Here is a 13,531-nt window from a genome sequence, read left to right as displayed (position 1 = left end):
AGGTCTCATGTCAGGGTTTTAAGAAACATTAATGGATTTTTCTTTTTTTTAAAAAAGCACCCAAACCCTATCCCTCTGTTGCATGTGGGGCTGCTCTTTAGGGCTTCTGTCTAGTCCTGTTGAAGTCATGAGAAAGATTTTTTTTTTTTACTCCAGTAGGATTTGATTAAGGTTCTTCTCAGTCATCCAAGATGGAAGATAAACATTCTCAAAGGTGTGGAACAGGCTTTCTAGTTCTAGCCACGTTTTTAAGTTGCCTCAGGTACATACAGAAACTAAATAGTACAGGTGTACATAGGCAAGGTGAGAGTCTGGATCAGCAATTGCTTTGGAAAGAGCTTGAGAGATGCATTATCTTACCAACCTTTCCATTACCCTTCCCCACTGTCCTCTGTGGGGGAGTTTGTCCTGTCACCTCTCAACTGCATTATGGATTGTATGAGTGCTCCTGGTCTGCTTTCCCCAAAGTCACATAGGCTTGTTGAAAAATAGTTGAGATAACACAGCTGTCTTTGTACTGAAGTGGAAAAGGGACACTTAAATGATTCATGAACCTAATTCCTCAGCATGGTGGTAACTCCCAGTAGGAGGAGCAGTGACTTTTAAAATAGGTCCTTCTAAATCCTAAAAGAGGGAGTTATATTTAATGTTTGCGTTTTGGTGTATCAGTCTGTAGATAGAAGGCTCAACTGTATGAGAGAGACATTGGGAAAAAAATGCATAGTTGTATCTTAATTAATTTTATGTCTATACATTAAGTTAGTCAGGTTTTCTATAGCAATGCCAGAATTTTTTGTGATAGTCATTCAAAAGTCTTTAGGTTTTCCCCCAGCGCCCTTAGAGGTTGATCTATGAGATGACTGGGCCATGCTCTCTGCTTGGCTGGCTTCAGAGTTATCTGCTAAACTCATAGCTAATGCTGTCCTTAGGAAGGAACAAAGGCCAGCTAAGAAACATGAACATGAGCTTTTTTAATTCTGTTGTTTTTAAAAAAATTTTGATGTGTGTGTAGGTTAAGGCCAAAAACTGGCTAAAGGTTCTCATTTAAAGAAATTAATAAAGCCTTTCTGCAATTCTCCTGTTACCCCTAAATCAGCTTCATTTAGTGCTAAACCTTCCCTCCTCTTTGCTCCCCCCAAGTCATTTTTATTCTAATGCTGCAATAAATATTAATGCCTTTCCCAGATGCAGCCACTTAAAATATATACGTATATATAACAGCCCACCATATACTTCACACAGATGCCCAGTTGCAGCTCAAATTTGACTGGGGAAACTCTGGAAGGAGAAAAAAAAAACAGACCTGGTTCAACTAGAGGGAAGATAAAAATTCTTGTGGGTGCATCTAAATAAAACTGGGGTGATGGGAGGCAAAACTGTCTTAATGCAACGAATCCAGTGAGCTCCAGAGAAACTACAAATGTCTTAGCACAGGCAATATTTATGAATATTGACACAATGCTTAAGTACTAAAACCCAAGGCCAGCACTTCAAGAGTAAGAGGAGGAATTACTGATGCCCAATTTGTGGTATCTTAAAGTTGTACCATTTTCATCAGCTCCAGTGTTTAGCAATTCCAGAAAAGTCAGGCACACTTGGGTTCAAGTGAGACTCCCTAAATTGCTGTTGGTTAAATATCCTGGCTAAATACCCTGCAGCTCAGTGCATGCTGGATGCTGTTCGTGGCAGGGCAGTCGGTGAGGGGTGAGAATGCTCCGTGCCTTGTAGCAGACAGACGGGTCAGGGAGAAAGGAGAGTTTTGCTTTTGGTGTATTTTTAATGGACAATCCATCTGCTGGTGGGAATCGATGCAGATCTCATGGAAATCCCAGTTAATTTTCACACATGCTGCTGCATTATGTTTGCTGGGGATCTGAACCCCCGTTTTCTGGAGATGTTGAGGAGAAAATAAGAATTGAGGGCATTGCTGTGTGATGTTGCTCAGTTTGTTCACGGGGGCAGCTAAACATACATTTAGAATTTATACCTTTTTGTATCAGCCTTGTAGGGCTGTGCAATGTGCCTTAGCTCCGTGTTGTGGCTCTTCCCAACGTTCAGCTGACACAGCGAGTTCTCTTACACACACATTTTTTTTTACCTCTGACTTTCTTCTTTCTTCGCTTCATCCTGAACATTTATCTCGTCTAGATGAATAGGGAAACAAACATTTAAAAAAATGTAAAAAGGAAACTGGGCATTTTCCCCGATAAATTTGATCTTTCTTCCTTGAAAGTAACTTCTTGTACGTTTGTTTTCCTCCAACATAATCAGTTTGCCAGTAGCTCATCGTAAAAGGAACTTCCCTTGGATTCATTATAGAGTTTGGTTCCATTCTGCAGTTTTTCCTTCCGTAGGTAGATCTCACTAACAGAAGCTGCTATGTATCTGCAAATATTTTTTTGTATCTGTAAGAAGTGGGCAGGAGAAAAAGGAGTGTTTGTGGGTAACATTTCTGGCTCAAATTCTCCTGTGAATCTCCGAGTGTGCCGGCATGTGTTGCCTTTTTCCTTCTGAAAACATTCTTCCAGATAAAATCTTGCTTAGCGAATCATTCCAATAAACAGGTCACAGGTTTTAGCATGAGGAGTCAATAGGACTTATTTGGTAGAATATATTTGCTCGGTGCTGTTCCCGAGGTATGGAATTCTGTAGGATTTTTAGTGGAGAATACAGGGAGAAGTTGCCCCCTGAGAGCCAAGCACGGACCCGTCTCTCCCGCAGAACCCGAGTGCCAACGTGGAGCGAGCGCAGCAGGATGTGCCCCAGGAGGAACCCCCAGCTCTTTCTCTCAGAAATGAGCAGAAAGATGGAGATAAAAATATTAACAGTCTGCAAAATGCACGCACTGAAAAAAAAAGAAATATTTTTGAGATTTTTTAAAAAATGTTTGTGGGAGACTCAAGGAAAAAAAAAAGAAACATTTTAATTTAAAACGCTTGCTGGGAAGATGGTGTTTTGTGACAGTTATTTTATATGAGGTTATCTGGGTCTTTTTGTGGATTCAATTGTCGTGAGGTTTCCGAAGGGTTTTGTTTGTTCAAGCAACATATAAATGGATCAGATCCTTCAGTATTTCTTTGTGTGTTTGGGGCAGATGGAAGAGCAATACCATGATCTAAGGGGTGCAAAGAAAGTAGCGATAACAAGGGAGAGCGGATTTCGGCTTTATTGTCTTGCGTGAGGACTATTTTGGTTGCTGTTGTTGGTAAACCCTAGGAAATATACATCTTTCTCCTTTAAAGTTCTAATTCAAGGCATGAATGTGTGAGTTCTGAAGGGACTTAGGGACTGCGGTAAAAAATCGTTGTCATAGTAACAGAAAGGGAAATAGGCCTGGCTCACCTGGGACTTTAACTTACTGCAAAAGCAGATTTTTTTATTTTTTTTTTAAGGAAAGCACTCAGCAAGAGAAATAAATAAATAAATTCCTCTTTGTATTCCAAATCAATTCTTCAACTATTTATTTTTTCTTATCTCCAAGTTATTTTCCTTCTAAATATATCTTTAAAGTCTTTGATTATTTTTTTGTTGTTGTTACTTTAATTGTTGCAGTTAAATACGTTTTGTCCGACAAATGGAAATGTAAAGAATCACAGAAAATATTTTCACTTGCAATAGAGGATGCCAAAAAAATTTCTTGCCTGTTATGTCTGGATTTTGAGGACATGCTTGTTTTGGTTTTTTTATCCAACAAGTATAATTTTTCATGTAGTTTCTTTACCTCTGAAATTCATACATTTAAACGGATGAGTCAGATAACAAAGAGATGAATCCTCTCCCTCCTGGATTTCACATAACATGTTGTGGAAAAGCTTATAGAAAAATGCCTGCCTAATATTTCTAAACTGTACAAACTGTATGTTGGGGTGCATAGTGTTGGGTGAGCCAACCAAGTGTGCTGGAGATTCAACTTGTGTACACGACAAGCTAAAACTCTACAGAATAATGACACTGAGCGAGGAGCAAAAATAATTGGCACAAGAACTTTGTACAATGTTAATAGGTTTATCTGCTCGGACAGCATGAGCTTGTGTTTTTGTTATCCTCTCCAAATCTATGTAAGATTATAATCTGGACTCTCGGCAGTTCTGCTCCTCTGTTCCTGAAATCTTAATAACAAAAAACACGGTCATGATGAAATCTCATCAGGTTCTTCTGGGACCTGCGTTTGTTTCTGGGGTTTTTAATACATTCTGAGTAGCTTCACAGCTTATCTGCCACAGAGTTGCCCCGACAGTTTTTGTAGTTTTTACAATAACATTATCCTTCTGTATTGTTTCATGGAAAATCCCTTCAGACAGCAAAAGACCTTGTATGCAAGGGAGAGATAAAGGAAGAGACTAAAATTGTGTGGTCAAACCTGCAGTGAGGAAATGGGCATAAATCAAAGTAGATGTGTTGATTTATACCAGCCCAGCTCACAGTGGGTTAGTCACCTTGGTTGTACTTCACCTGATGTGTTTTTAACTTCTGTTTTGTTTTATTTCTGTTTTGTTCAGTTTTTACAGTCCTGGTCTACTGGTGCACCATCATGTGAATCACTACAGTGTATGCGTTAAAACAGAATGTAGCAACACATGTTTTGTTGTGGTTAATAGAACTGACATACATGGTTCTTTATCTTTCCAGGTTCTTCTTAAAATTTTTTCTCAAGTGCAATCAGAATTGTTTGAAAACAGCAGGAAACCCAAGAGATATGAGACGGTTCCAGGTAAATCTTATAAGGCTTAGCTTTTTTTCTTCTTTTCCTTTTCCCTCTCCTCCCTCCTACATTGTTCATAATAATATGATGACAGTATATGATAAACTGTATCAGAGATGGTTAAAGTTTTTCTCTGTTTGTTGTATTTAAATCTTTTTCTTTTTTTTCCCCCCCTTTTTTCCTCTTTTTCCACTCTGAATCCTCAAGGGGAAGTGATGTACTGTACCAACCAACAGTGGATATTTGATTTGACACCCTCGGGCAAAGCACTCACACATACAGCTGCCCACAGCAGGGATCATGTTTGTGATACTTAGATGCCTCAGAATTTTTCCAAGTATCTCTCTACGTGGTACACAAGCCGTCTCCTCATTTCCCTCCACTCTCTGTCTCTTTCCATCTCTTTTGCCTTTTAACTCTCTCATGCCCTCCCTTCCAGCTTCTTTTTTTTAAAAAAGAAGCCAAAATAGTGATAGTCACTTTAAGATCTCACACAGCAAAGCAACAAGACCCATGGGACAATGACCCAGCTGCTTTGCAGTGAAATCTGCCACTGGTTTCATCATCGCTGCCGCTGATGTGTTGTGAATACCAGCTAACAAAAACACAGAAGGAGGTGAAGTGTGTCCCTGGTAAAGAGGAAGGCAGACATAGGCCCCCATCTTTCATATCCTGACCTTTTAAGCAGCTCTGTTTAATACATAAGTATTTTACCTATAACTTAACCCTCATAAAAATGCCAAGGGCGTGCACTGCCAGGTCCCTGTGGGGTGTGGAAGGTGTCACAGCAGGGAACACTGTGGATAAGAGGTTCTGGAACTGGGTACAGCATTGCACTTCAGAGGGTAGGACTCATCCTCTCAATTGCTGGATGACCTTTGAGGAGCTTTTTTTCCATGCTTTAAGTATATATTTCCACCTCTGCCAGAGGGGTTGCTCACCTTGGTGAAACTTTGAGGTCTTGATGCAGGAGATTGTTTGAGGAAGGGCATGTGTGCTTTGCCAGCCAGAGCCTTGGAAATCTGCTGGTGAAAGCCAGGACTGGCCTTGTAAATGCTGCTACTGCTTGTTACCACTATTATTGTACCTTCACTGTGGCACATCCCTGATACAAAGAGGATTTTAGCTTAGGGAAGGGGGTGTGATTTGTAGAGCCACAAGACTTGCAGTGGGTAGGTGACATCCTTAGGTTTGGCAATTCATATTTCATTGCTTGGGCACTTGCATCAGTTTCCTCATTTATAAATGAAGTTAAAACTCCACAGGAGTTCACAGAGTTGTTTAAAACTTTCCACCAAAACATGTTTTCCCAGACAAGTGATTTTTTAATTATTTTTTTTACTAGCAATGAAAATTTCACAGGCAGTATATTTTTATTTAAACATTTAAGAGAATTACTGCAAAATAAAAGCTTCTGAAAGCTCCAAAAAATTAAAAGAAATATAGGCAAAAAATATAAAAGAGTGATTAATTTTTGTTCTGAGCAGAAATAAATTTAAAAAAAACTTCCTGACCAACTTAATTTTTTTCACCAGTAGTTTAAAGAGACTGCAGTGACTTCTCCATTCTGTGTTTTTAAGAGATTATGAGACATGAGAAAAAAGAGGTGCTCATTGTTAGGAAATACTGATTTATTTATTTTTTCAAGTGGCAATTTCCATAAACAAAAAACACCAATTAGATATCATCTGCCAAGAATGAGAACAAATCTGAGAGTAAAGGAAAAGTCAATTTATAGCATGTAAACAGATCTTGTTGGCTCTTGGAGCCAGCTAGAATAGCTGACCATGGAATGTGATGAAACATAAACAGAGTCTCTTTTTTTCTGTTGTTTCATTATGAGTATGTAAAAAAATCTTGCAGAAGGGAATCCTGATTAGCACCCAGGGATTCTAGGCACTGCCATATTACAAATAATATTGGTTGCAATAGCCAAAGTATAAACTCTGGATCCAAACACACTTGAACACTGAAGGAATTCAGACTGGGTTCCAATCTCCTCCTGCCTGCCCACTCACTACAGTGAGGGAAACTAAAATCCTAGATTTAAGTCAGGTGCTGAACAGCAGGAGTATCTGGGGTCTAATTTTTTTTGGCAGAAGTCTACCTCTGGCCTTATTCTTTGTTTCACCTCTGTATCTCCACACCCAAAATGGTGATGTTAAAGAGCCTAAAGAGCTTCAAATTTCCAGTGAAACACTGAACTGGGAAAGTGAAATACATGGTTAGGGAGGGGACGAGTGCCTGCCTTCCCTCAGCCCATCCACCTGGCATGCCTCTTGGATAGGAGAAAGTATGGCCTTGCTTTTGATCTTTGTACCAAAATCAGCAGTTTCTTGGAGAAGAAAATGAGCTGGGATAGACTCCTCATCTGTGTTTTCTGCCTTACAACATGCCAAGCTGGGAAAATGGAGCCAAGTGAAACTCCCTGGTTCTGTTTTGCAGGACTTGCTTCAACTCCTGTGCACTTTGAGGCAATGTGAGTTCATACCCTTTCAGTTTCATTGTTCAAACCCCAAAATTAATCAAGATCAGGCAAAACCACGAGGTTTAGCTTGTTTTTTTGTGAAAACCAAAAATGTTGATGAGGTTTTTTTTTTTTAGAGGCACAAAAATGAACCCTTTGAGACAAATTGCAAAATGCTTGAGGTTTTGAGTTGAAAGCAGGATCCTCATTCAGGCTTGTTGATGAGCTTTGTTCTGGGCTACAGAGGTCAGTATGTATAAAAAAAGACACAAAAAGTAGTTCAATTGCTAAAATTTTACACATTGGGAGTGAGAAAGCTCTGTGTTCCAAAGGAAATTAGCCATGATGAACTGTAAAGATAATTAGCAAAGACAGCTTGTTTTCTGTCTGCCTCTGTGTTTCTAAGGATAGAGGATGACTTCCCTGGCTGTAATGAAAGTTAGGAGTGTTCTTGAATGCTCCAGTGTCTCTCTTTTCTGGATCTTCCATTTTTTTGGGTTGATTTTTAGGGTGTTTCCTGTTTTATTTTTAAATTTGGGCACACACTTCTTTGCCTACTGCTTGTTGAGCAGTTGAGTTGTCTGTCCCCTACCTTTAAAGGCAGAAGGAGGGGAAGAAAGTATGAGTGGTGTGCTGGCACACTGTGAACATGTTAATTTTTATTTCAATTCTTAAGATTTACATCAGGTAAAGTAATTAATGTGCAGAATTGTATATTAGCTTTGAAAGGACAGTTGTTAGTCCTACCAGTACAGGGACACAAGAGCAGGGTTAAGAAGCACAGTGCATTAGGGTACTTTATTCACTTTATGATTTAATTCGTTATGTTTTATTCTTGGGCCACATCTAAAACCTTTATTGTTTTTTTCCTAATAAATGATTTGCACAGCTGTTGTTTTTAGGGCCCTCCTTTTTGAAACATTTCCACAAATTTAACTTTCTTTATGCAGTCTTCTGTAGTGATAATCAGTGGAGTGGCTTTTTATTTCTACCTCTGTTCTTCTGCAGAACCAAATTTTCAACAAAGTAGTGCTTGTCAGGAGACATTAAGATTTTTTATAGTTATTAAAAAAGCACAGAAGAGAGAATCCTTATATCAAAATGCTCATTTAAATTGCAGCAGGAACCTGGAACTGAATGAGTCTCATCAAAAACCATTTTTGCTCTTTAATGGAGATTGAATGAAAGCCCAAAACTCACTTTGTTGTTGAGACTCAAATATAAATAAGAGACATGGAAATAGAGCTGTACAATGCATCTTATTGAGTTCTTCCAGCATGGAAGAATGGTTACTCATGTCTGGAAAAGTGACAAGTTAATGCTTCTGATTAGAGATGGGTGTGAAGCTACACAGTTTGGGCTTGGTTTGGCTGGTCACCAAAGTTCCAGGGCGTTGGGATCCAGTCCCTGAGCCTGGCCTCAGCCTCATTTCTAGACACAAGATTTAGATGTTTTATAGTATAGCTACAATATATTAAGCTAAACTAAATGTTAGATTTCACTTATATCACACCCATTTAAAAATGGGAGGGGGGGGAGAAAAAGAGGTGGAAAGGTTACATTAACACTGCATTGTAAATTTAATACAGCTCCAGATGCCTGAAGAGGGTTTTTTTTTAATATCATTCTTTACTTTGGAGAGCATCACCAGCTGCTTTGTGATCACATTAACCATTTGAAATTTGCTTTGATATTAAGTAGAGCTTCAAAGATACAATGAAAATCTCTTAACTTCCATTGTTTTTAATCAAATACAAAGGTTCTCTACTGTGGAAAAAATTGTTATACCTCAAAAGTTAAAGGATGTGTGATTATTATTTTTGTGGGGTTTTTTTCCCCAATAGTAATGTAATTTTAGTGTGAATCACTCAGTGTCTCTCAGTGGTTAAAGCAGGGAAAGAGAATCTTTCTAGAACTAATGGATATTTTTCTGGTTTCGCGATGGTTGCCCAAATATGTTTGCAAATGGAGTGACATGTCCTTGTGAATGTCACTAAAGCAAATATTGATTATGTATTGATGAAAATATTTCTGAGTAGCAGCTGGTGGTGGAAAACTGCAAAACTGCAACACAAACCACGCTGAAATAACCTATTTAAACCATAGTGGTGACTGTTGGAGTTCAGCTAATCTGCAAATCTGAGTTTTCATAGGTATTGTCATTACTGTCATTGCTGTATTCTCAGTGAGTGATTCTCCCAGGAACAGAATAAAAAAATAAATTATGCCCTCCATTTAATGAGGACTTCTCTTAGAGAACTTGATTGAAGCCCAATGATACTTAACGGTAACGACCGGTGTGTAATGGGGGACAATAATTCTGTGGAATTAAGATGAGGCACTTCAGCTAAAATGCTTCAGCTGAGACCTGGTGCAAACTCATTAGACTCCTGTTGATTGGGAATTCTGCTTCATCCAGTAACAGCCTGATTATACAGATCCTCCAGTGAGAATGGTACAAGGCAAAAGAGCATCAGTACTAACAATGGTCATCTTTTAACCAACATGCTTTTTTAGGAGTAAAAAGAGAAAGGTCAGCAATTGCCCTCTGTTTTCAGCAGTAATCATGATATGCAGTGTTCCCTGGCAGGTATCCCCCTCTAGGTGCTCTAGGGAGAAAGAGAAAGGAAAAATAACAAGGTATATCCCTGGGGAGTTTTCCTTCCTGACCTCAGAGCAGTTGGATCCGTTCATCATCAGGCACATGAGCAAAGCTGGTGGTGTTTGAGAATTCACCCAGCTACCTTCTGATCCCAGGTGCTGAAGGATCTGTGTCACTCAGGAAAAAGAAAAATGGGCAAAAGTGGTGGGATAATATTGTGAGTTTGTCATGTTGTGGAGTATAAAGGAACAAAAAGGGATAGCAAGAGTAAAATACGACCAGTCAAAACCAAACTCCTTTTCAGAATGATGGGTAAAGGATGTGCTGGAGAGCCCCATAGTCAGGTCTGGATATGTAGAGAGGAACCCTTGTTAGAGAGATGAACACTGCACAGACTGATGTCATTACGGGAGGCTGATTTTCCAGATATAAACTGTGAAACAATTGCAGCTGGTATCAGCAGAGTCCAGAGCTGTTGCTGGGGGGCAGATTTCTTCACCAGGTAGTGAATGACCCAAGGAAAGGTGATGTTGTGTTAGATTCTGTATGAATAAGGGAGGGACTGACTGCAACTGCAAAATAAAAAACCACTCAAAAGAGCCTAACGTGCTCAGATCAGAAGCTCAAATGGCCAAGTAGCAGTGAGGTGCCAGAGGTGTGTACTGTCTTTTAAAAACAAACCACAGGAGGGATTCTGTTACATCTCAGGTGAGCTTTGCCAGTGGAAAGAAGGATACAATTGTGTGGTTGAACCCCAGTGATTTCTTGTTTGGAATAGAATATACTGGTTTAGCCACCTTCAGGAGAGGGTGAAAATGAATTTGGAACAGGTGTAGGAATGGGTCATTAAAGTGATCTGGGAATGGACAAGAGCTTGGCTGAAACACTTCAGTGACATACTAGAGAAGGGACATAACTGCTGTCTAAAAACATCCTAAGGTAGATCAGATGGGAAATAATAATTCTAAAGCTAGTGTTAAGTATAAACTGACTAGGAATCAATTTAGGTTGTAAACCATAATTTCCCTGACAGTCAGGACAAGGCTTTAAAACAAGAGGAGTAACAAAGGCAAAAGCTTGAAATGGTTGAAGGCAATTTTATATAAAAGTAGCTATAAACCATAATTTCCCTGACAGTCAGGACAAGTAGGCTTTAAAACAAGAGGAATAACGAAGGCAAAAGCTTGAAATGGTCGAAGGCAATTTTATATAAAAGTAGCTGTGTGGTTTGGTTGTCTGTAATAGCAGGAGACCAGATGTCAGTGACCCAGGAGTTATCTCCTACCCCTGTGCCCCTGTAATCTGGAGAGGCCTGTTCCTGAAATGAAGGCCACGTGCGTAGGTTTTTCTGGTAGCCTGGAGTTTGCAGCAGGCTCAGGGAGGCTTTCCCAAAGAATTCAATGGAAGTCTTGAGCAGAGAGAGGCTGCTGGCATTTTTCACATTGTTTATCTTATTCCTAATCCAACTATGAAGCAAACACATTATATTCTAGCATCTACTCCTGTATTACTTGCTCAACCAAAACGCCTGTTGACATCAATGGGAGCCTTGTCCAAGTGAGGACAGCAAGATGAGGCCTGACATAGTTTTTTCCACCCAGCTGGAAAATAATAATAATGATTATAATTTTTTAAATCCTCATAGTAGTTATTCTTTTGAAAAGTTAAAATAACATGTTGCTGTGACTAGAGAGTTAGAAGAGAAAGTGCATCAGGAATGTAATATTGTTTCCAGATGTACAATGTCATAAAGAATTTTTTCCACACTTGGAATGGTAACAGGAATTTTTTGAGAGAGATCATTTACACAGTGATGAGATATGTTACATGTAAGTAAATGCCTGTATGCCTGGAATGTTTGTACCATATGTCTAAATAGGTGTGTGTGAGTGATACAGCTTTTATGTATATATGAAGATGTGTAGTTACTTGCATGTATGGGATTTGAAGAGGAGCATACTTCACAATATAGAAGTATTCATATAGGTGGGTGGAAATTGTAGTGCCCAGGTAGAGGTTTGTAAAGAAATACAGCATTTTGGTCTGTGAGGGGAAGTGAAAGAGGAGCAGTGCAGCTCGGAGAACCTGAGCTTAACGTGCTAAAGACAGTTTGACTGAATGTCATGGTAGATGAACCCTCAGTTTGGTTTTTGAGCAGGGATCACATTCCAGAAATCCACCTGGGAAACAAAAATAATGTGGAGTTACAGCACATGCATTTCTTCAGTACTGCTGGAGGAATCACTGCTTGATGTCTGTGGGTTCTGAGCTAACAAGACCTTGCAGGTTTGCAGAGAGAATCTTAAGAACTGCTGAAAACACCAGTGAGAAGCCTGTAACTCCCTTGCTGTTCCTGGAGATGGAACCTGCACTTGGGTGGATGAAGGAATTGGTTGTCCTCTGGAACTCTCAACAGAGGAGACAGGTTGATCCAACTCCTGGACAGCACAAAATCTGTAGTCCCTAAGTGATTGTCAAATTTGGCCCTCAGCTGCAATTATCAGAACCCATGGCCTACCTGGCATATTTTGATGTTCTCGGATCGTTCCCTTAGGATCACATTTTGCATTAACTGCTGATTTTGGGTAAAAGACCATTAACTGAATAGGCATAGAAGCCAAATTACCATACACAAGAAGTAGACCAGGAAAAAAAAAAAAAGCAGCACCAAAATAATTTGCCAGTGATTTGCCAGTGCTGTGAACAGAGCTGAGAATTTAAATCTTCTCCAAGGAAGTTTGCACATCACCTTTCATCAGCACTAAATACAGGGGGGGTTTTATAAAAAAAAAAAGTCCTAGTATATTTTATGATGTTAGTAGAACAAGTGTTACTGATAAATACGTGTTCAGAAGGGTATTGGCAAAAATGCATAGAAATGGTTAACAAGGTAATGGTAAGAAACGTTGACCTTGATTTGTTTAGCTAAGATGTAAAGATTTTTGAAGGTCAAAGGTGTTCTTGTGTAGTGTTTTGGAGTCTAACTGTGTCTGACCCTCTAACATTAAGCTGCTGTGGCCTGCAGTTTTGAAGAGTGAAGCAAACCAGGGGGAAAGAGAGAAGGGGGAGAGAACAGGAAATGGAGTGAGGTGTTTCAGGAAGTTGTCAGGAGTTGACTGATTGATTCCAGATGGAAAGGGTCACCCTTCATGACCCAGGAAATACTCACTGGGGGAAAGCAGTTGGCTTGTGAAAGGGAAGGGCCTGGGAGCTAGAGACCATAGTGGAATGCACATTCCTCTTCCTTTTATCCATAAAACATTGGTTTTTAATCTTAGTATAAAACAATTGGATTGTCATCTTCACCAGGCAAGAGGGAATGAGTGGAGCAAAGTGAAGAAGTTCAGCAGTGTCTGTGATCTCATGTGTTCCACATCAGTGATAATGGGCTGGCTCATAGTGTCATAGCAAAGATGACAAAGGTCTCAGCTGAATTCAACAATACCTTAGAGAATACTGCAAACAAGGACCAAAACGTTGAGAAGGCTCTGGTCCAGATCTGATCTTCCCATTTTGTCCTGTATTTATTTACCTAAGGTCCCAGCCTGTGAAATGCCAAGTGGCTGTGACCCTCCTATGATGAATGGGAGAGGTAAATAAAACTGCAACTGCTCATGGAGAGAGGTCTAAGAGTGGATCACCAGAGTGGGTAGTGATAAGACAAGGAGTAATGGTTTTAAACTGAAAGAGGGGAGATTTAGGTTAGATATTAGGAAGAATAATTCTGCAGTGGGAGGGTAGTGAGGCACCAGCACAGGTT

General features: G+C 39.6%; 1 protein-coding gene across 4 annotated transcripts in view; it reads left to right on the top strand.

Moving 5' to 3' along the window:
• Window positions 1-13,531, top strand: part of EBF2 (early B-cell factor 2) — a 133,099-nt gene that overhangs the window by 93,729 nt on the left and 25,839 nt on the right. For all 4 annotated transcript variants that reach the window (XM_009995003.1, XM_009995004.1, XM_009995005.1 and 1 more), the window contains one exon: window positions 4,630-4,711. In XM_009995003.1, the coding sequence (XP_009993305.1) occupies window positions 4,630-4,711 (82 nt within the window). The remainder of the gene's footprint in view (window positions 1-4,629; window positions 4,712-13,531) is intronic.

The sequence above is a fragment of the Chaetura pelagica genome, unplaced genomic scaffold (assembly GCF_000747805.2).
Source record: "Chaetura pelagica isolate M959 unplaced genomic scaffold, ChaPel_1.0 scaffold383, whole genome shotgun sequence".
NCBI lineage: Eukaryota > Metazoa > Chordata > Aves > Apodiformes > Apodidae > Chaetura > Chaetura pelagica.
This window is presented reverse-complemented; position numbering and strand designations above follow the sequence as displayed.